This window comes from Homalodisca vitripennis, chromosome X (assembly GCF_021130785.1).
Source record: "Homalodisca vitripennis isolate AUS2020 chromosome X, UT_GWSS_2.1, whole genome shotgun sequence".
NCBI classification, from domain to species: domain Eukaryota; kingdom Metazoa; phylum Arthropoda; class Insecta; order Hemiptera; family Cicadellidae; genus Homalodisca; species Homalodisca vitripennis.
The window spans coordinates 139,261,117-139,285,962 of NC_060215.1; the positions used below are offsets into that span (position 1 = coordinate 139,261,117).

The 24,846-nt window shown below is 32.5% G+C and overlaps 1 protein-coding gene across 2 annotated transcripts in view; it reads left to right on the forward strand.

Annotated features, from left to right (window-relative positions):
• LOC124369911 overlaps window positions 1-24,846 on the forward strand; it is a 97,009-nt gene that overhangs the window by 46,455 nt on the left and 25,708 nt on the right. The window contains exon 3 of one of the 2 annotated variants that reach the window (XM_046828086.1): window positions 8,891-8,983. The exons of the other annotated variant lie outside the window; for it this stretch is intronic. Within the exon in view, the coding sequence (XP_046684042.1) occupies window positions 8,922-8,983 (62 nt within the window). The 5' untranslated portion in view covers window positions 8,891-8,921. The remainder of the gene's footprint in view (window positions 1-8,890; window positions 8,984-24,846) is intronic. 2 annotated transcript variants of the gene reach the window in all.

The window sequence follows — 24,846 nt, forward strand, 5'->3', positions numbered from 1 at the left end:
ACCTCTAAAATTTCAATCTGTTATGTGAGGCATAGTGTTAGCCTGATATGAACTATTCTTATGAGGTTGTAATACTTATTTACGTAATAGTAAAAAGTTGTTATTTTGAACCAAATTCTTTGGCATCCACTATTATTGTTTCACGGATCAAAAAGACGGATGGCCTATTCTACAAAATAATAGCTAAACATTAAAAATACTCTAAATATATAAAGTGTACTTTTATTGAATAAAAATGTGTACTTTTGTTTACGAAATTATATTTTCTGTGTTATTATGATATCGAAGTGACATTAATTTCCATTATACTGTTTATCATATTTTTTCACTTAGGAGTTCTCAAAATGCATAAAATATTTTGGTTTCGGGGACAAATAACTGAATTCACCAATTTTAATATGAGTGAAAATATAAGCTTTAATATACCGGCAATTAATTTCCTTACAGCCGAATTTAGCTGTGGGTGGAGTAACCGTTTGCTTACGAATTGTACTCTTACGGAATTGCTCACGAATTATTGAAAGCACGTTCATAGGAAACGGAAGCATCAATTTTGGTGACAACAATGGTGACTAGTGTTTGCGATTTAACCTTGCGTGTGGACAACTCCATGCATTAGTCATATCTTGTTCGGAATACCTCCACATGATTGTTTGAGTTTTTAGTTGTATGTTTATATTTGAACAGCAGAGTTTTATTTTCACACTAAATTATCTAACTATGTTCACATTGACAAATCTTTGAACTTAAGTGTAAAAAGTTCCGAAAATATAAAATATTGAAAATACAACTCAGTTAAGTACGGTTTTGTGAAAATTATCCTAAAAAGAATTGTCCTTAAATATTTGTTAGGATGATCCCAACGGTCAGGCTTTGATCTACGTGTGTAAATTGTTTACAAGTTCAACTACTTTAATTTAGCAAGAATCAATCATACTTCTTTATAATTTTCAAAATAAATGTTGAGTATAATTTAGACGTATTTAATACATTTTAATATATACATTTTCTTACATACAAAATATTTTAAAGTAATTGTAATAAAGTAAAAAATGCACCACAATTTGGAAAAAAACAACTACTTTGTTCCTGTCTGTTTATCTTTTACATTGATGATTAAAAATGGCAAATTGAACCATTATTGTGCATTGTGAAGCATTATAAGTTACATGTGCATTGTGCATATTGTGCATTGTGATTCTCTATTAAGTACTACCTAAAGATAACAATATTTGTACTGGTTTCAAAATGGCGGCTCTAACAAACTGGCAATAAAACTGTCTCGAAAACTGAAAAATACTTGGGCGAAAGCATTACTTTTAGAACCTCATGCGTTAAGATAACACGATGAATAACTGAAAAATTACGTATGAACTTTTATTTCCAACTCTTTTCATATTAGGAGGCACCCCTGTACGCTGCACTCGACTGCATCCCCTTGCTTTAAGTTGCAAATCTCACCGTTTATACACACCTCATTAATTGCAAAAATGATAAAAAAAATAAATTAAACGTTTTTGACTTTTGTAGCTGATAATTAGAACAGCACTAAGTCCAAATGTACATTTCAAAGGTATTAACTTGATTAACTTTGTTTTGATGGATTACCCATATTATTACTTGTATTTCAGTGTTAACTATTTAAAATAAAGATGACATATTTTTAGGCTTATTCTAATAGTAATACTACAGTTCCTTGGTTATTGTGTATCCAAAAATAACGCTGTATAGTATACTCGAATTACGTTGAGTTAAAGAAAAGGAAACGTTTAATGTTAAGACAAATCGTTAGAAAAAACTGTTTCCTGTTCAATCTAATTTAAAACAACTTCTTGTGTAACACATAAAACCAATGTATAATCTTCTTTCCATCGATTTTGAAATGCAATAATTTCTAGACTAAAGTTGCTGTAGCCCCTGACTGTCAGATACCATTTAATTATGTCATCATATATATATATATATATATATATATTCATACAATTAATCGAATCAGTTTTTAATTGGTATATTACTTTTATTTCATAATCAATCTCCTTTGAGGATAGATTCTTTACATTTTTTAAATAAACATGGTTACTATCCACAAATAACTATTGGTACTGAAAGTAGAAGTTTTGGAAAATTTTGTGACCATGTTCCAGGAAATACTATAGTATGTTTAGGAATTATAATTAAGCTATTTTACATCGCTTTATGAGATATGGCTTTGTAAGTTTTCAATGCAATAAAGAAATTAACGTGTTTTTATATAAAAACATGATTTACTTCAGTCATATTTCATATCAATTCTGTAAAGTTTAATATATTTATATTCACACGGTATTCCATGTGCAAGATGTATAGTTGACTCAAATTGATAAATTGAAAATCCATATAATTCCTGATAGAAAGAAACAGTTTTCTCCACTCTTTTCAGTTTTCATTGATGGCATCTTAAGTTTGTGATTATAAAATCTTAAAAAACTTACTCAAATAAAACAGGCTACACCATTTTAAGATTTTAACACCATGAATAACATCTTATATCATAACATTTTCTAGTCCATGATTTTCGAAGTTCTTCCCCTCACGACCAAATCCAATTAAATGACAAAAACCAGATCCCTTGTTCACGCCACATTTTACCTTTTACCGGAACAAACACCGATCTCAAGGAGCGTGTAACCACCGTTTAAACACATGCAGCTTGCCTTTCCATAAATCCTCGTTCTTTTAGTGGGTATATAAATGTCAGCCTCATAACGGCAATCACGTGGCGTGAAAGGTACATAAATCTGAACCAACAAATTTGGACTTTTACTGCTACGCTATTACAGATTTCACGTACTTAAGTTTCGTGCCATTCTGGTAACGAAATTGCTACCCATTCGTCAATAATACTAATAACAGCGAACCCATTGTGAGCCCACCACTTCGCCATTGGCCAGCATCCCTCTTCTAGTTGAGGCATAAACTTTCGTTTGGTGCCATTTCGTTGATTTAACTGCGAGTACCTGCATCTCAGGTTCTTCAGTTTTATGCCAAGTTCTTGGGTTCAGTCCAATAAATGTCTATCCTGGACACTTTTCAAGTTTTCTCTACTCTAGGTTCAGACAACATTAACTCTTCTGGAATCACTGCAATTCTTTTGCTATGTTGCCAATGCCCTTTACAAAATGCAAAGGGTGTTTACTAAGAAGATGGCATATATTTTGTATTTTGGCTGATAGTTGGAACTTCTTGATTGTTTGATTCGTAAATAAATGATTACTTACCTTATCAATCCTTATTTGTAGAGATGTGATACCGGTTTTGAATTAGATTAAATCATCTTCTGTCACGGGGGCATGTGGAAATATTATTGTTTATTATTTTATATTATTAATATTAATTGTTATATATAATAACAAAAATAATATATAATATAAATTATATACAATGTAATAATATTAATTATTATATATTAATATAATTAATAATTATTATTGTTATTATATTATATGTTTATTATTATGACCCCCTTTTCGGGTCGCTGGTTCATTTTGCACATTGATCACATACGTAAAAGATAAATATCAACACTATTTTCAGGAAACAAATACATAAAATGATGTTTCATTATGGGCAACCATCCTAACTTCGGATGAAAGAGAACCTCACTGTGTCTAGAATTTGGACGTCAAGTAGAACTTTCATGTTGACTCTCATTTAAAGTCAGTCAGCTGTCTGAGTAAACAAAAATAATAAATGAGGTTTATTAAATTTCACTAAGGTGTAAAATATGGCGTTACTTTGACCATTCAGGATATTCTTTCAGTTCTTTTTTTAATTACTCTGTATACATGAAATTGATCGAAGGTATTTGTGCTTTTTGGTGTGTGTTTAATCATTTCCAGGTCTTCTTTTATATTATTGTGATACAATCAGTAATAATAAACCATTCATGTATATTTGAACTTTAAGTTAGCTGGTGTTTTTCTTCTCCGTTTTTTGGTTTACGCCACATCAGAACACAGTTAACGCGTTTAAAATCTGGTCGTAATTAAATTAATCTTAAACTGAAAATTACATAACCAGCGATACACGTAAATGTGAAGAGAGTGCGATGAGAAGCGAAGGAAGTGCGAAGGAAGTGCGAAGGATGAGAAGCGATGTGCCTCGAGAGTGAAGAGGACAGGACTATATCGTGATTAGAAGAATTCAAACCGATCAACGATATAATATGATGCATTAGCAGTAGATATTTATCTGAGATACACACACAACAATGCAGGTGAGGGGAAGGCGCAGACCTGTTTTGTGATTGGCTGAACTAATCAACAATCAGTACGACCAGTCAGCGAACACTTCTATATCACATACTGTGACAACCTTTTGATAATCTAATGCTGTCTTTTTGGTGAGGTTATTTTTTATTCATAATTTGAAAGGTTTGTCTTTGGGTGGTTTTTTTTTTTATTCTGTTGGCCAAGCTGAGATCAGTACTGTTAATCAGTGATCAATTTCAGTTGTATATCAGAGTGTGCCAACTTTTTGATAAGCTGCCTCTGCATGCCTTAAAAAACAAGACATTTTTTCCTCCCAATTTTTACTCTCAAGGAAAAAAGCGAATAGTTAAGTTTTCATATATACTTCTTCCCCTTAGAGATTAGTAATCTTAGTTCTTTGGCTTACGCGGTGTTGGGTTTTCCGGTTAGGGCCGCATCCAAATATGACGTAATGTTGTTTTATATGCCTGCAGTATTAATATGGGTAGTATATTTTTTATTGAACCACTTAAACATTACTAATCAATTTCTAGGAGTTATATGGATTTACAATTACACCTCTATTTCCCACTATTTTTTATATGTTGGTGACTTTTGGACCATGTGTGGCCAAGAATTGTTTGAGCCGTGTTTTTTCACGTTTTTCGTTAGTTTAACTTTGAAAAACAATCTTTGGATTCCCATTATGTTTTCATTACACATTTCAACTGTGTTTCACTTTTACATTCTGCGATTAATCTGTAATTTAATATGCCACATTGTGTTCTGTAAAAGTCGGAAATTCTAATCGGAAAAAGATTTTCCGTCTGGCTCTGGATTGTCTGGATTGGTCAGAATATGACCCGTTCATTAATCAAGATAACTAAGTCTGTTTTGTTTAAATAATCGATATAATTAAATGGCCCACATGTTTATAATTAGTTGATTATTATTTGCTTCGGAGGTTAATGCACACTGATGATGGTGAATACGGAAACACGTGTATTACAATAAAATATATAAAAACATTTTAGTTCACTATTTATTATACTAATATAAATAGAACCCTGTAATGAGGAGGTAATAACATAAATACATTTTATTTCCCATATTGAAATACATATACGGATATAAACAACAAATCGAGTATGTGAGAAATAAAACTGGCCACTTCATCCTATAGCGTGGCCAGTTGTACAAAGTTAAACTAACAATAACTGTGAAAACAAGGCATATTGAGTCTAGTATTAGTTTTAAAAACTCATTGCAATAAATATGTTACGCTACCGTACACTTTTTCGAATTGCACTTTGCTTTTCCAAAGATCACTTTGTGTGTATGCAGCCTGATCGCCAAGTGACGTGCTACACCATGCGTTTGCCTCTGCACCTCGATAAACAAGTGAAAGTGAAGATGAACCTGATAATTTCCAAGCACCGACAGTCCGGCCGCTCCCTGTCTCCCCCCCCCCACACACACTACACACTCACATGTGTTGTGTAAGTTACATACCGGCTCGCTCCAGCCTCGAGTAAGTAGTGGAGGTTTCATAACACCGGACATCAAAAGCTTTCGAGTCTTGAGAGTCGTCAAATTAAATTTTAGCTTTTACAATCTTGGCTTTGTCCTGCAGTCAAATCTAGGCAAATTGGCTTCAAAAATCGATTAATAGCTTTTATTTTTACAGGACCGCATCTATATAGATAAAAGGAGTAATTGATTACCCTCCGGAATGGCATCTGTTAAATTCCAGACAGTATGTAAGGAAGGTGTACCCAAAGAGTCAAAGGACTAATAAGTTTTTATGCCTTTATTTTTATAGCAATGAAACTCTAAACATAACCATAACACTGGTTTTAAGGAAAGTCAGTGGACATTTTTAAACGCAAACAAAAGCGAAGTTAATCGCGTACTTTAAAGATGTATATGAACACTGAACAAGCCCAAAAAAGGTAATAGCATATGAAGGAAGAAACACTGGGGTTAAATAAATATTGCACTATGAGCACTGAATCAAAGTTTATAAGTGATTTCAAAAATGTGTTTTTAGGATAACTCCCTCGTAACTTACGTTTATACCAGAAGAAATTATAAAATTGGCATTCAAATGTCTAATTCATGTAGGAAAACGGTTTTAATACAAACGATTCGCTATCGTTAAACGGCTATTGTTGTTTATTTGTGGCCCCATACAATTATTTTTCCTCTTCTTTTGCTCCTTTAAGATCTTTAAAATGACTATTCACGATCGTAATCAGGATTTCTCTCTTTGAGGACATTTCCGAAGAAATAAATAGAAGGATAACGCAAGAAAAAGTTGATGGTCCTTTTAGTATGCAGATAAAAATAGTTTTGTTTTTTTATTTGTATGTAACGGAGGCTCACATACTTACAGTCAAATACATCTTAGCGCTCATATATGAGAATTGTTCAGAAATATATTTAATTTTGCAAATTTCATAGTTAATGTTTAATTTCAATAAACTCTAGGTCTGACTTTATTGAAATTAAATGTAATTATGACACTTGAACGGTAAAAAGTTTAAAGTAAAACATGTACTTATAAACTGAGGGTGTTTATTTTAAAATGTATCAGTAATTTTTTCTGTGCGTTTAGTGCTAGTAGTTTACATTGAATACAGTGGCGTATATACAAAATTATTTCCGGGGGGGGGGCTGACATATTAGATGGTTTATGAAATATAACATTCCCTCAAAAATTAGGGCCTCGGGAATTTTCCTCATGAAATTTTGCTTTAAGGCATTATACTCGTAGACGTGGTCTAGATTTAAACAAAACTTCTGATTGCAGTTTTAAAGTTGGTATTTAAAAACTTCGGGGGGGGGGGGGGGGAGAGGGCTTGATCCCATGATCCCCCCCCCCCTCACTTTAAAAGCCCACAAATGAATATAAAATTGAAGAACCATATATTACAAACACTACTATCTATACACGTTCAAATTTTATGATGTATTGTTTGAACTGTGGGTGTCCACGTATTGAAATATATTTTAGGCATGAAGCATTTTGACTGTGTCTAATTTTCATATTTCTTGTAAGTTTTATGTTTTTAAAACAATCTAAAAACGAAATAGATTAGTCTTTTTAATAAAAAAAACAGAAAGTTCCACTGATATAACTGAAACAATCCTTGACCTCCCTATGAAAAAGCGTTCACAAACTACTAGAGTAAATGCGGAACGTCTACAGCCCCTACAATTGGTTAACTTTTGAAATAAACTTTTTGTATCAGGAGAAGAATATAAAGTGTTTTGTTTGTAATAAAACATCTATTTAGCATTATATTTTTCTGTAAGTAGTATTATGTACACAATAAGAAATATTTAAGAGACGAATAAGTTGTGTTCAACACAATTCAAATCACAAACAGTAGTCTAGTTTTAATTAAACTTTCACTTGAATTTGACGACTATTGTTTGTATATGTCTTCAAGTAGAAGCTAGATGAGTGTTAAAAACGTTAATAAGTAGGAACTGAATAATGTTGATATAAAATCAAAACCCTTATGAACGAATGAATGGTTCTTGATGAAGTCAATTAAAAGACTATAAAAAGTTATAAGAATAATAAAACATTAATAAAATGCAAAAAATACAAACAAAATATAGAATTTTCTAGTGGATCAATTTTGATACACCCGGTGCCTAAAATTTTCCATCCCACTTAATTTGTAGAGTTAATAGCCCCCACTTCGTTAAAATTGAAAGTATGTAATAAAATATCTCGATGACGTAGTGAAATAAAACAATAGTGACATTAGAGTTCTCTAGTGAACTGCTTTACACTTGATTGTATGTAATAAAATATCTCGGTGACGTAGTGAAATAAAACAATAGTGACATTAGAGTTCTCTAGTGAACTGCATTAAACTTGATTGTATGTAATAAAATATCTCGGTGACGTAGTGAAATAAAACAATAGTGACAATAGAGTTCTCTAGTGAACTGCATTAAACTTGATTGTATGTAATAAAATATCTCGATGACGTAGTGAAATAAAACAATAGTGACAATAGAGTTCCCTAGTGAACTGCATTAAACTTTAACGTCCAATTAAAGTTTTGATTTTCATTTTGTTCTTACGGTACCATGACCCATTTTGAACAGAGTAGTTGGGAATTTGATTTCTTTTATTGTAGTTAGTTTTGTCTCATCAAGTTCATTAATTTACTGTATCAAAAAATGGGTCATATCATTTAATTCTTTATCCGTCCCCTACCGAAAAATAAAAACTCCATCATTTTCCATTTATGGGAAGTGGGGTTGTGCTACTAAATATTTTCAAAAGAGCTTGAAATCTGCTAAATACTCAACAGTTAATTGTTGATAGGTGGGGGGGGGGGGTTAATTTTGAAACACCTGATATGCACTACTGCTCATTATAATTTTGCATCATGTGTGTAATAAAATATCAAGTGTTAGAATAAATCACATTTAACTATGATAACTATAGAGGATCTGCAGTACCTAAACGTTTAATATTATCATTATATATCTGAAAATAAGTATTTGAACTGTGAATTATCTCCTTATGATATTAAAAAATAATTGATTTTTATCCTTATAATTTATATCCTTCCTTGAAGAACCACCTTATTGATTCCTATAAAAAGTGTAATCATTTCTGTGGTGATTTTCAGCTAGTATACGGCTGAAGCTTAAGAACTAAAAATGTATGTCAACTGTCTGTTAAGGATGAAAAGGCAAAGGAAGAAGTCGGTGTACGAAAACAGGTAATAGTGTGAGAAATAACAAACTACTAATATAACATCCGATAACATAACATGATCAGAGTATATTGGATGATTGCGGCATATTGCTGCTAGCAAAAGTAATAAAACAACCGTCTGCCAAGGATTACATTCACTAATAACTTCAGTATTAAATTACAATGAAGAAGGGAATATAACATTTTTACACAAAAATTACTTTATAAATAATAATATATTCCAAATTTTCTTTTACATAGCTGGAAACAAGAGTTATAAACGAATAAGTTTGTGGCAGTTTTCAGTATAAACATATTAATAAATCATGTTTAACGCCACCATATTAAACTAAAGATGAGTTTAAGAAATTGAGGATAAAATAGTATCCGAAAATGTCTTTTATAATAACTACTTAGAGAAGATCCGAAAAAGTGTAGACAGTATGAAGGAGTAATTTAAAACCCACTTTTGTGTTCGGCCACTAAAAGAGATGTTATTTTTTTGTCATAATCTATTATTTTTCTGTCAATTAATAAAAATCAACTTTGGGAATTGAAAATTTGGTATAGGTTTTAAAATACCAAAGAGTTGACCTTTTCTACATATTTGGTTAGCTATTTCAAATACGGTTTCAATTATTTAAGATTGTGCAACCGATTTTGGGTTTGAAATGTTTTATACGTTAAATTTGTAGCTCTTTAAAACAACTTTCCTAAATACAGAAAAAGTAGAAAACAGTGTTTTTGAGAACTCTACAGATATACAGATATTTAAAGTAGTAAAGTTGGGCATTCTTTAATCAAACACAAATAAAAACGGTTTAAGATAAAAATTTGCCTTGTTATAGCATGTATGTTATATCTTCAGGAAGTGCCATAGTTTTTTTTTTAAAAACACGAAACTCTTAAAATTTATTTTATAAAAACATTTCCTTCGGTAATAACTTAGTAAAAAAATCATTTCCTCAAGCTATAACTCTTGCACATATTGATATTTTCTCTCTTTATATTAAAAGTAATAGTCTTATTTGAAATGTTGTTATTTAATTCGGTGTAGCACTAAAAAATCGTGTCGCCAGGAGATAGTTGCCCCTAACTAAGAACTTACAAATGGCAGTACCACTTTGTGATCTGTCATTGAGAAGGCAGTGGACTTTCAAAAATTTCATTTTTTCCATTAAACGAGACGGTCGTGTTTTTCATCCATTATAAGATATCAACTACACAATTTCATCTCATTCAAAACAATATCGAACTCGTATTTAAACATTTGAAACAAAATAAAACTTAGAGGTGACAATGGTTAGAATTAGAAACGTTTATGAGAAAACAATTTAATTAAGTTACTGAGTTGAGAAAGATGTTGAAGTTATCATAAAAAATGAAAACTCAGCGCGTGATTCAAAATTACCAATACTTTGTCCTGTATATTTATCTCAGAAGTTTTGCAACGCTGATAATTTTTTAATTGCGGCTTACTTTGATCCGAACTTGAAACTATTCATTATAAATAAAAAATACTTTGGTATTTAACCAAATCTTTAAGTTTTTCTTGACAATGATTTACCAAAAAATGGTGGGGAAGAAAATTCCTATTTACAAAGTTGTGACATTTCGGAAGTTTTGTATACTTGAAAATGCGGTCTCTTTGACCCTTCAATATTTCTTATGTTTTATCAGCCTTTAATACTCAAATTAGTATTCACAATTTTAAATCACCATTTATATTTTTTTAAGTATAAACGATATGTTTACCAAATATTTTTTCGGGGATAATATTTTGTTACTTTACACTTTCGCTGCTATGTCATTTATTAAATTTGACTTTCGAATTAATACTGACATTTTTAAACATCTGAAACATATGTTTAGGAAAAGTTAGATTCTAATATCATAAATTTAATAGTTAGTTGGAAATACAACACTGTAGCAACAGAAGATTTTACACGTTTGAAATATCGAAAATACAAACAGACATGTGCTAAACGGAATAAGAGTCCATTATATATTTACATGGTAACGTACACTCTGTGCATGTTGTGGTTTTAATGTTGTAAATTTGATGATATTTGTGATGATTTAAAGTGCTTGGAAGATTTTACTAAATATATGTGTTCCACATCATTTATTTTGAACGTTATCTTCTAACAAGAATTTGAAGTAACTAGCATGTTACATTTTGTTGCTTACTGTCTCGTCTCAATATGTTATAAACCCTATATCGTCCTACAGTGTGTTTAAATATTACTGTACCGTATTTTTATTATATACAATATTAAAAATATATATATATATATAATGATAATATCAGAAATAGTACATATAAGATATATGTAGGATAAACGTTTTGTTTCAATGAAATATTTTTTTACACTTTTAGTTTTACTTTTTACTATCGAAAGCATATTTTCGCAATTTTTTACAGTTCCTTAGCACCAATTTACACATTTTAATTTACAAGGTCCTTGAAGAAAGAAACTGCACCTCATCAGACTGTACCATATCATTAAGATACTGTAATTGGTTACATGCTTTTTTTTTGTCAATTGACTCAATGTTGAGATTTTTAAATACAGACATTTCGCACGTTACTGCGATAATTGTAATTTTTTCAGAACACCCCGACCTCAATATTTTTAAATCACTACTTTGTAAAATTACTTTTTTACGATTGCAGGATCTTAACGTTTGTTTATTTACTGCTAATAATAACATTCTATTGGATTATAGTTTACAATATTAAATTGTACACAATCGCTAAACATTTTATCACATTGGTGGATCTAATAAGACGTTTACACACATGTGGTGTTATTTATTTAATTACAACATTTCCCAAATCTAGTAGACTTGTCGGCAAACCTCATAGTTTATAAAAACTATTACATTTATTAGTTTACAATAATATAGATACCATGCATTTACATTAATATTTTCTAAAATAAATAATTTTGTGTAGCTGGGTGGGAGAATTCATTACTTATAGTATATTATAATAGTGGCATTCATATAATATGGTATTGATACAAAATATCATTTGAGCAAGAGAGAGGGCACATAGAATGTGAATTATGAGTTATGGAACAGGAGACCACTGGAATCAGATTAAAAATGGCGAACGAATCAGAGACCCTGGGAGAAGAAGAGATAAATGGATGTTATACATTTTGTAACATATAACGATGGCAAATGTCTGAAATCCTACTATACTTTCAAAACCTTCCATCGGCATTAGAAAACTTTAAAGAAAGAATTCACACACTTTGTAGAATCTCGTAAACGCAACTGTGCCGACTTAAAACACCAAACACCAAAATGGCGAAAGACGAGATTTAAACTGATTTCGTTGTTATTGGAAGATGTGATGCGCTCAAGAAGTTATATTAGTCTAAAACAACTGGTTGCTGGGGGTGTGGAAACAACCTCAGCCTATTTTACTTAGTTCGAAGGTTGTCCCTGCATTTACTCCCGTATCGATGAACGTCCACACCACGAATCAAGACGCATCTTGATCTGCAGTACACGATCACCCCTCGAATCCTTGAAAGGTTTCCCACACGAATGTCTACAATTTAACTGTTTAAAGAATTACTCCCTTTATCTTTTTACAAACCACCCCAAGGTCCTAATCCATACCACTAAATGTGGGTGGATTAAGCCATGACCCTTTTTAAAACTCATGCGGATGGAAAGTGTATTAGATTGTGCAGGGAATAGATGCCTGAGGTAACTGTAGCACAAATATTATCAATGTGATCAAGCTCTAGGTCGGTTCTCTATCTGAAAGTTGTTCTTTATCTAAGGAGATAAGTGAGTATGATAAGATATTCTCAAAACAGTGGAATTAGTCTCTTCTAAAAATACCCCATTCATAAACCTAACTGGCTGCTCTACATCATCATCGGAGGGTTTACATTTACTATATTCGATTTTGATTTATTCGTTTTTATGTGCAACATTATTAATTTAAAACCGAGATCTGTCAAAATTGAGGTTAAATGGAACACCTAAAGAAATGCACACTTGGATGAACATTTTAATTTGATCATTACTACAATGTGTTGTGGTTTTAATTTATGTCGACGCCCTGTGATTAAACATTTTAACAATTTCAGTACTGCTTTGTTGTAACTCGTCAGCACAATATTGTATTTGGATTGCTGACTAAACTTAAGCGAAAACCTATTTAAATACTGTTAATTGCAATCCAGAGACTGAAACATGACCTCTGATCCAACAGTGAGACAATAATACAAGTAGCAAACGTGGCAGTCCTCTGATTAAACAGTGAGCAAAATGTGGCAATTCTCTGATTAAACAGTAAGACAATACTACAAGTAGCAGATGTGGCAGTCCTCTGATTAAACAGTGAGCAAAATGTGGCAATTCTCTGATTAAACAGTAAGACAATACTACAAGTAGCAGATGTGGCAGTCCTCTGATTCAACAGTAAGGCAATACCACAAGTAGCAAATGTGGCAGTCCTCTGATTCAACAGTAAGACACTACAAGTAGCAAATGTGGCAGTACACTCGAATCACTTGAATATGACGAGCTTCTGTTTTTCACTGAGGCTCTGGAATTCCAATTATTCAAATGATTCTAAATCATTCTTTAGTTACTGATTTGTTACTTCCACTGATCGCAGTAACCTCAGATAAATAACCTGATTGTGAAATAACTGTCAAGTTTGGAACAGAGGTTAGTTCGTCCGATGCGTGACATTTACACACGTCTGTGTTGACGACGAGGAAGTTAATACGCGTTTTAAACGCTCACTAAATTCCCCATAAAAATAACGAGATTGGAGAAGAGCACCTGGCACGTCGTCCTGTGGTAGCTTTAATGTCGGTCATTATAAACACATATCCATGACCACCGTTGCTGCCTTGTTAATTATGTTTTGACTGGCAGATGGATCGACGTCCTTGAGGACAACATAACAACTTAAGGAGCGCTTTCTTTGTTTTTGGCATTTAAACGATTTGAATGTTTTCACTGCTCCTAATGAGATGCGTGTGGAAAATCTCAGTACTCATAGTATCTCAGACTACATAATCACTGATACACCTTACACAGGTTTATAAACAGGCTGAGCTGTAAGGAAGCCACCTGCTCTATTATTTATTTTATATCAGAGGATATCGATACTGATCGATCGGTATTTATATAGTACGTTTTTTTTGGATCAATCAAACGTATTTGTTACAAAAAGTGTTACGAATACAAAAAAAATTGTTTAAACCCAACTTCGTATGATGTGTTTGGAAAATTGGTAAGTAGCATATCAGACATGTGCACCCAAATATTTTTCCAAAAATGACCAGTGGTGCCTCTGAATCGATATTTGAAAAAGTATCGAAAAATTTAGGGTAAGAGAACTTAAAAAATACCCAGCATAAACATTTTAACAAAATATGTTTTTATAAGAAAAATTCCGAATATAGGTACTTGAAATTAACTCGCTCAAAACAAGTTCTACAGTTTTGAAGTTTCTAGTAAAACCAATATAAAGTGGCCCGAGAACTTAATTATCTTTGAATAAATCCTTAATATCGCTAAAATGTGCTTTTAAAACTACAGCCTTCCCTGAAATCTTCATACGGGATCTGGAATTTTTAGAACCCGTAAAACTGATTTTCGGTGATTGCTCAGAATCACTTGTTGTGGACATAAATAAACTAGATTTATTACTTTAAAAAATATGATATTCTGGTTCTGTATACCTGTAATAGCCAGCTTAGAATTAGCATAATAGGTCTCCTTAGACCTACTCTTCACTCCGAAAAAAGAGACGGTCAAATTTGTACCCCAAATTTAAATAATATTTGTAACCTTTTACTTTCTAGTACAATTCCTTGTCAAATTCTAGCTTTGACCAAGAACACGAGTTCTTTTTGCCTTGAAGAAGGGACTAAAGAATAAACTTTCCATAAATGGATATACACTTAAAAATTATTTTGTATTGCTTTTACTAAAAAAATTTTGATTGTTTGCGTTTATGAAAGTTCCTTATGTTTACCTACAAAACTTCCCTCTCCATAACCTTCAGACACATCATTTAACAAATTTTGTTCTCACAATAATTGTTAATCGTAATTTTGTGAAGAGTACCTTTGAAATCACAAATAATATATCTACTTTGCGATAAAATTATGAAATTTAATCTTAAGAATACGTGAAAATTCGTAATTAAGTAAAACTAATATAAATCCATGTTAGTAATTGTAATCCAATTGTAATTATAGACAAATAGATGTTATCTTACCTTGTCAACAGTCCTAAGGTTCAAGTTTTTAGAATTGTTACTGCATGTTTCGGGACGAAAGTCCCATATTCAGGTTTATACAAATCAGACATAATATGAGCCTTTAAAAACATTAAATAGAACACGTAATATATTAAATAGAAAGGTAAATGTGATCAAGAAAACAATTGACAGAACTGGTGTGTACAAATTAAACTGTGGGGAATGTAATAGCAATTACGTCGGGCAAACTAGTCTGGCATTTAAAACAAAATTTAAGGAACCTCGCCCAAACTCACAAGCAAATAAACAAACTCATCGTTCTTCCAACATCTTTTTGAAAATAACCTCGACATCGATAATAGTCTGCCTTACACGTAAGCAATAAGGGCCAGAAACTTGACATTTGGAAGAATATGAAATCTCGTCAGATTCCGTTATATGCCCCCACCGCATAAACTTTTTTCATTGAACTTAGAACGTTATAAAACGATGTAGTTGATATCAGAACTAACATTCCATCAATCAACAAGCATTTCCAGGTATTGCGGTCGGTATTGTTGTCGCTGTTATCTTATCTTTCTCGAGAATCCTGATTACGGCAGGCCGTGCGGCATCACATGAATATTTAAGTTTTTTACACGGTACATAATTGCCTTTCCATTACAATTCAATTTATATTTCTGATCAGCCCCTCTAGAATTTGATATTTTAATGATATTCTTTCGTTGACATCAGCGCGGGCTGCCGGAGCCTGCGCTGATGGCCGGAGGCACTCGCACTTTGGGTGGCGGAGTGTGATCGAGAATAAAAATAAGTTTTGTGTTTTTTTTAATAAAGAGTTTAGTTTTTTTTATGTAATGTTTGTTTTTGTTGAATTTTTGTGTTTGGAGAAATGGAAGGGTGTGGTCGATATAATACGTAAGTACCCTTTTTTCTTAGCTAACCAATTGTAATTCATTATAATCGTCCGTAAATGAAAAATTAGCGTTGGGGGCATAATGTTAGTTCTGTTACTCAACTACATCGTTTTATAACGTTCTAAGTTCATTGAAAAACGTTTAGGTATTGGGGGCATATAACGGAATTTGACCTGAAATCTATAAACATTTTCAAAACGAAGCCCAAATTGTGCAATACTAAACGAAAAGCTCCAATTCAGTTCCTATTATATTTTTAACACGATTCTCGGCCACAAGAATACTTTTTTAACTACTGATAAGACTCCAATAGATAAGAACGGACCAGGAAGTAGCGGAAGGACCTTCAGTCCTCAGTGTCTGCGTTGTCGACCGACCCTTTAGGGTAAGTGGCTGTGCGGAAAGCCTACCATATTATATGTGTACAGTAAATTATATATCGTCTCTATGTCTTATTTATTGAATCTTGGCGTTTTATTATATGCCATTTTTATATGTTTTAACGTTGACCTCATCGTTTTTATACATCCGACAATAAATAGGACTTTCATCCCGGAACATGTAGTAATAATTCTACAAAAACGGATTTTGGAACTATTGGCAAGGTAAATTACCATATATTTGTCTAAAACTAAAACAGTACATACGGTAGCCTTTACCACCTCTCGTTACATCTAACCTATAGGCATTTTTGTTTTTCTGTACAATCACACCTTTTGGGATATTGATGGAATATCCATAAATTTATAACTGACGGAATAATTCTCATCATTCTCTTTTAATTTACAAATATTAAAAATTTAAGTGCTTTTATTGCGTGAACAGAAATAATTTTTTGATTTTTTACATACAGTAACCTCAAATCACCAATTTAGTTTTTTACGTACTAAGTGATTATCAACAAATGTCAAACATTGGTTTCAGAACGAATACATAAACGGAGTAATTGTGCGTGTGAGAAAAAGTGTTAACAATGTCAACTTTGACATATTTTAATTAATTAAAAGTGCCATTTACTATCAAAACGCTGTATTAGTAAAAAAGGAGGAAATCTAATTCAGGGAATGAGTTAAACGGGCAGTTTAGACAGACAGATAATTTTATAAAAAAAAGAGAAAACAACTAACTAAAACTTCCCGGATGACCAGCGGGTCGTTAAATTACTTGTTGACGTTATTTCCTGAGTGAGGGCTCTGGGTTGTGTACAAGAAGGCATAGTATATAATCAAACGTTTAAATATCTGATTGATTTGAAGTTGTACAAATTAATTTAGTTCTTAATTTAATCGTCTACGAAGACGTAGCAAGGATTTCTGGTATCAGTCAAGGGGGTGTAATATACTTTACGTAATTGGGGGCCAGGGTGCCCCCTCTCCGGAAAAATTTAAAAAAATTAACTGATATGATCCAAGAACGAATAAAAATGTTGTTAATGGTTTTATTAAATTTAATACAGTAATTGTAAAAATACAATTTATTATATTATATACTTTAAATAATGGCTGTAGTGGAGTGAAACTATTATATAATGGAAATAGAAACAAATAACAACACCTAATAAAATATACGTACGCCAAAAGATTACCAAGTGTGTGCCTGTATATCCAGATTGGTCAGCATGAGGATAAACTATAACACAGCACATAACAGATGCCGCATGAACCACACAACGTGAGAGACTGAGGGATTTGTAGAATCGTTTTACTGCTGAAGGAAGGCACTATTAGTAAAAACAACGTAATCTCTTAGTTCTAACATGATATAAATTTTCACAATAATGGGCTTTCGTATTTTTCACGAATCTAATAGTTTAGCTCATTATAAGACAAAATCTAGCGATACCGCCCTCTTTCCCGTTTTTATCATGATCACAGTTTGTCATTATCCATATGCATATGGTATAATATACATATAAATAGCCTTCCCAGGAGGGTTTACTTCCGGCTGGTTTAAACCTTCCAGTTAAACCTACTCTGGGTAGAGCTAAAACTGGTGTGTTACTTAAATGTGGGCAACCTTGTGGATGTAACATCGCTAACCGCAAATGTCGAGATTCTGCGGTGCAAGGAGGGTATTTATTTATTTTTACATATCATCGGACATATCTCCATTTTTACAAACATTAGACAAGAATTAGATAATTCTACTCAAGATGCTAAACTAAAATAATGAAAAAGTTAGACCATGTAAACCATTGCCATCTGTATCCTAGCCATAAATAAAAAATAGTGACTGATAATTATAAACAAAATTTGCAAGTACACCCTGATCGATGGTAGCAAATGATTGATTTAAGTGAAAGACATCATTATTCGATCACCTAAGATATAAAAAAGAACAACATTCATCATGAAAATTTGGATAAAATAAATGTAAACCCATAGTATGCTATTCTGGTGTACACGGAGTCTTGTGTGATTCTACCATGATGATAGTAGCTTATTTGACCTTTGGTTCTAATGGCACTTATTAATCAGCACATTAATCTCATGAACATACGCGACTAGGCTGAACCGATTTTGAAAATTGTTGAAAATAGTTTAATGTGTCATCGTTTTTTTACATGTTACTATAATCAACTATCATGGCGTATAGATTACAGCTTGCACTGGAATTATATCAACAATTTAATTGAATGTGCTCTAGATCAAGATAAAATACCTGTTAACATTTGCCCTTTTCCTAGCGTCTGGCTCTCTCTTTGCGAATTTTACTTCAAATTTTTTTGCCGAAATAGTTTAATTATTTTGCATGCTCGTTGATCTTAACGGTGTAACTAAGGAGTAAAAACTAAAGATTATTTGTGTTTACCGTGTTTCAGAATAAACCTAAAAATGCAATACAGATCAGTAGACAAGAAAAATTATGCCAAAAAATTAACTCTTTTGATAACTTGTTGAAATTAGATTTAAAGTAACTAAAGCAAATTATATTTTACTTTTTAAACTTTGTTGTAAAAGAGTTGTAACAATGAGGCTTTCAGTTATCTTTCATTCAGTTGAAAGCAATGACATATCAAAACTATATTTACTTTCCAGCTAACTGTTTTGTTTCGTGAGTTATTTTTATTCCAGAGAATTTTCGTGACACATCACCTCACCGATATAAAATTGCCGTCGTTTTAAAATTAGATAAGATGTGCGGCCAGTATAAAACGTAGTTTTAAAAATGATCCGATTGTTATGGTTTGACTGTTTGCAAACTGAATTAGAAAATCAAAGAGGATAATTAATAAATTCTAAAAATTCAGTAAACAGAATGCTTTGCTAATAGTTTTAGATTTTTTAAATTGGGTATTCTTATTAATTGAAACATTGTATAGGCTCTTTTAATAGGTAGACTATTTTATGTTCTTGGCGAACACATCCGGTTTTGCACAACCAGATTTCAAAACTGCACTTCCACGCATATGTATTGGTACCAAAAAGTGTTCGATTTTGTTCAGCCTTAGATAGTGGTTACTAAAATGCAGTTATTATATTTTGAAATACTGTATTTCAGTGTTACACATTCTATATGTCAGGATGTGTTATAGTTCAGCCACAAGGAACTTGTAACAATAGCTGTTTTAATTGGAGATGACAAACGATGAGCTGGCGAGGGGAGAGGACCCACTGCGGAACCAGGGACACCGTGCCCAGTCCCGGGATCCACTCGGATGAGGGAGTGCCCCCCCCCGGCACCCCGCACCGACACTGCTCTCACACTTTCACCCAGACATGCACCTGCAGCTTTCATCCATTCAACATTTTCTTGACATTCTCCTATGATCTTCTCTCCACTCCTCACGGAATTAATGCCATTGTGAAAGCCGGGTAAGGACCACAGTTCCTATACCCGATGTGTGAGATCGGGTCCTCATCACGTAATTCACTCCCAAGTTACTCACCGTCCTCGCATTATCGTGGCAGATCGTAATCATAGCCGATCCCTCATAAATTACGATATGACGTGTCGTGGTACAAGACGATGATATCACCTCAAGAGCCCATGGGTGAGATGCTCCAAACATGCACTCTCAGTTAACAATCATACAATTACAACGCATTGTCATTTGTAAACATTATTATTTCATTTGGAAATTTATATTTCGCTAATTCACCTTAACCAACATATTTTGTATTCCTATTTAGTTTTTCTCCAGACTTTTGATGTTTCCAGAAAACCGAAGTCATTAAATATTAAAACAGTATAATTTGTAATTAAGTCTATTATAATTGACTGTTATATATTAATACCTACGAGAACGTGCGGTTGATTCCATGACAAGTTTCGGTATGTTCCACTAAACTAAAGTATAAAATTAATTTCACCATTGGTTAAATTACCAAATTAGACTGGATCTTGAGGGGTCATTTTGACAACCGGCTGGATCTGTGATTTTGAGGATGGATTGAGGAGATGGTGCACAGGAACGGCCTTCATCTGTTACATGATGTCCATGTTAAGGAAATGCAATAGATTTTTGGTCGGTAAATATTTTTTATTTTTTTTTACTCATGGCCCATTAATGTAACTTCCCTGAAAGGCCCAAAAAGTAGAATAAATGTTTGGTCACTCTAGGTATTACATGTACTCAAGGTTGGGAATTTAATTTTGTAATCCCACCCGAATAAAAACGGTAGTAGATAAAAACATGAAATCTTTACATAATGAGATATATATAGCTTCATACAGTGACACATTTTTATTCATTTACGACTGCAGGAAGTCGTATTCAAAAATTAAATACAGCTTAAGAAAACCACACTTTTTTAATAATGCTTTCCTTAGGGATAATTAACAGTATTTATGAATAAAAAATATTCAACTTCCTCCAGTATTATTCATGAACATACTTAAAAAACCCCGATCATAAAATATTCTATAATTCTATTTCAAATTTCTAACTCTTCTCGTGGAGCAATACAAATTTGTTTCTACTTTCCCTCTCTTCGAAGTGGTGTCTTAAATGAGTGTAACCAAAATTTAAAAAAGAAGAAAATATTCAAACGAAGCATTTGATCGCACAATCTGTTTGAGAAATAGAATTTGTCACAGTACTATTCAGATGGAATGAAATTTCAGCAGTGTACCGACAAGAACGGAACATCCATGGTTCAGAGAACTCACGTGAAACATTACGACTTTACTGGTTATTGAACAGTAAACTTTTTAAGAATCACCATTTAAGCTATTCACAAGTTACATTCAACATGGCTCTACGAATTGCGTATAGAATATTTAATCGGTTTTACAAAATTAATATCCTAACTTTTGTACGGTAAATGTAACTGCTTTATTTTATTACAGTTTTAACATATCATTCGTTACGATAAACAATATGTGCAATAAAAGTAATACTGTGTGACAGAGCCATTGCCATATATACGAAATAGGAAACCTGAAACCTGCAAGCAATTGGGGCTGCCGCAGAATATAGCAATTGGGCGGGGATCAATCAGTGTGGTGAAATAGTGCCGTAGTTTTCTGAAATAACATCACTTTTGTTATTGGTGACGGAGAAGTTCAATGTCATTTAACAAAATATGCTGGACTTAATGTTCCTTTCCCTTTCCTTTGTCATGACTGGCGAAATACTTGATCGCTGTCACTCCATTTCAGCAGTCGCATTGTCCATTTTGTTTTGCCGAGATTAAGTCAACAGAAATTTAGAATGAGTAATTTAATGTTTAAAATTCAAGTCTACATCAGTCAAATAATAGTACAAACTGCATATATCAAATCAAATAATCTTTATTGTCGTTGACATTAAAAACTCTATGACATACGTCACTAAAACTAATAACTAATATAAATTATATATTTGTCCAATTATTATTTTAATATGTTTAAAACTGGGGTAAATACAAATAAAACTATCCATATATGTAGGAACCAAATCTTTTACTTACGTGCGCACTCCATTCAGCTTCTTCAGGATTTGTTATGCTCTGAGAATTTATCCAAAGAGTAGTATGCTCTTTTAATTCAATAATTTCTCAATTGTGACTTAAACTGTTTAGGATGATTATTTGATTTTATATATTTCGGTAAGCTATTTTTAAACCTGAGATGTTAGACGTTCCTGGAGTTGCAGTCTATGCTGATCAACTGTACAGTTTTGTTGGTTCTTGTATCATACCCATGAACGTCCATGCCCTGCAACAGTTGGAACTTGAAACGGCAGAACATGGTTATCTCAAGGACGTACACGCTAGGTAGTGTCAGTAATTCGAGCTCCCTGAAGGATTCTCTACATAACTCTCGGTAACCCAAATGATTGGTTATACGAACACATTATTTTCGCAGTATAAATAATCTTTTGAAAATCTGTATTTGCACAGCCACCCCACAGAATAATTCCATATAGTAATGTGGGGGAATATAAGTTTTGTAGTACGTGTAAGTAGTTTGGCCCAATTGGTAAAGGATTCATATCCTACTTCCTGCACCAGGCAGTTTTTAAAGTTACCGTTCTTGTATGCATATAATAGAACAGATATAAGTTGGAGTTATTTCTATATGTATACTACTGCACTAATTTAGGATTTGCCTACTATCTTTAAAGAATTAAAATGAACTCTGTTTCAGATATACGGAAATAGAAAATAGAGGAGAAAGGTCTTAAATTCCTATTATTCAGTCGTCTTAAGTAATACTAATTAGTATTAAAGTAATACCAATTGATAATTAGTAATACTAATTAGTTAATTACTCAATATCTGTCTTCTATTAACTACTTGTGAATATGTTTTATTTATTAAAAAAATCTATGAAATATCGTTAGATTGGGGTTTTCCCAATTTTGAAACAAAATTTGGACGTGCAGAATTTAACACTCGTGACACGCGCTGCGGGGATTCCCCCACTTTCAGTTTTTCTTTTGTTCCCTTTTAAAAATATATGTTTATTAAAAAGTAAAATATATTTCCTTGCTATTACAATATGATTTATACACTAGTATATGTAATATAGTCATTGCCAATTGCGTAGTGTAGCGGGTACAACGGTTATCGCAAGATAACCGTATCAAGCAATATCGAGCTTGGCTACTGCTGCTTGAATCTGCTTGAATACTGCTGAGCGATCTTGTCCTTGCAAGCAGCCCACCTGCCAGACCATTGGTGGTGGTTCGGGAGTCACCTTTAAGCCGTTGGGCCCCAGGTTAAGTGTTAGAGAGGGCTTATTAGCCCTAACTTCAACTGGTAAAATAAGACATCTTTACTTTAATTTACTTTAAAGCAACTAAAATTAATTAACTTACCATTTTATTCTACATTACGATTTGTAACGCAACAACAAGCGCAGACGAGGATTCCCTCACATCTTTAATATTCCCCAACACCGAAATGCTTTCCCGCAATTTCATTCTTTAATTTTATAATTACATTTTTAACATGATTTTCTTCTCTTTCCAACGTCATATTAACTTAAAACAGAAAGCTATGGAAAGCCAGTAAAACAACAAAATAGTTCACAAACAAAACCATTACACTGCAGCACGCAAGGGCGGGGAAACCACGCTAAACGACAATTAATTGAACGTTTATATTTTGACTCCAAATGTTCAAGGCCAACTGAAACTGTAACGGTGATGTGTAAGAGGGGCATGTGAAAGATGTCCTCGAGACGCACTCTTAAAAAATAAGTATTCTGACTCAGTACAAAAAAAGGAATCCCCACGTCGCGTATAACGTAGTGTTAACTGTTTTCTAATCTTAGATTAATAATAGCTTGTCATCCTATACTGCTCAAGATAAATTGGCAAAATTTGGATCCAGTTTTTTCAAGAACTTCTGTAGATACCAGAATAGAATTTTCCACATTTATTATTGAATTTTTCACCTTCATTATGCACACTTCAACGCAGGGATTTAATTTCAATGCTTTTATTTATTACAATATGATTTTTGTTTAATTGCATTTTATTTCAAAAAATATGTATACATAAGAAATTATAACGAATTAGTTTCCTTCATACATACAAAATCACTATGTTAAATTTGTATTTTATATCTGTTATGGTGTTTCAGAAAAGTGGTCCCAAGAGGGTTTCAAAAGTTTCAAAAAATTACAAGAACTAAAGACTTAGGTACATTTTAATGTATTATCTCACCTTAAAACATTCCACAGCTTTTATAATCTCGGTCCTCTCCTAGTCTTCTTTCGGCCGACTTTTCTTCTGCCTTGCTTTTTTTCTTTATTTCTGCGGTTTTTCAAATAGAATGGAAATCCGGAATTTTTTTAGATTTCCTTCATTGCTGCCATTGCATTTTCCCTAAGAGGTACACCAAACATTTTTTACACTCTGCACTTTACAATTTTCCAACTGAGCCATATTTCAAATGATATAATTGATTGAATCTATTGTCAAGCATTCAAAGCTATTAATTGGCCTAGATTTGTTTTAAGATACTCGAATGATTAATTTTACTAATCTCAGGGTCTTTTAACGAGTGAATAAATTTTGACTTATGTTTAGTATTGTGGTTCCGTCAACTATTTACGGAATTTTAGAAGAGATAAATAATTGTTTTATATACAATATTCTATATTTTCTTGTACGTTACTCGGCAAGCATGTTTACTGGACTATATGGAACTGTAAAACGTAAAATACAGTTGAGATACAGTTTCCAGTCAAATGTTTCGTTCTTGTTCGAATATTTTACCATGTATACAGAGAAAAATGCTTTAATATACGCCCGCCATTTTGTGTAGCATCAACGCCAGGCGAAAC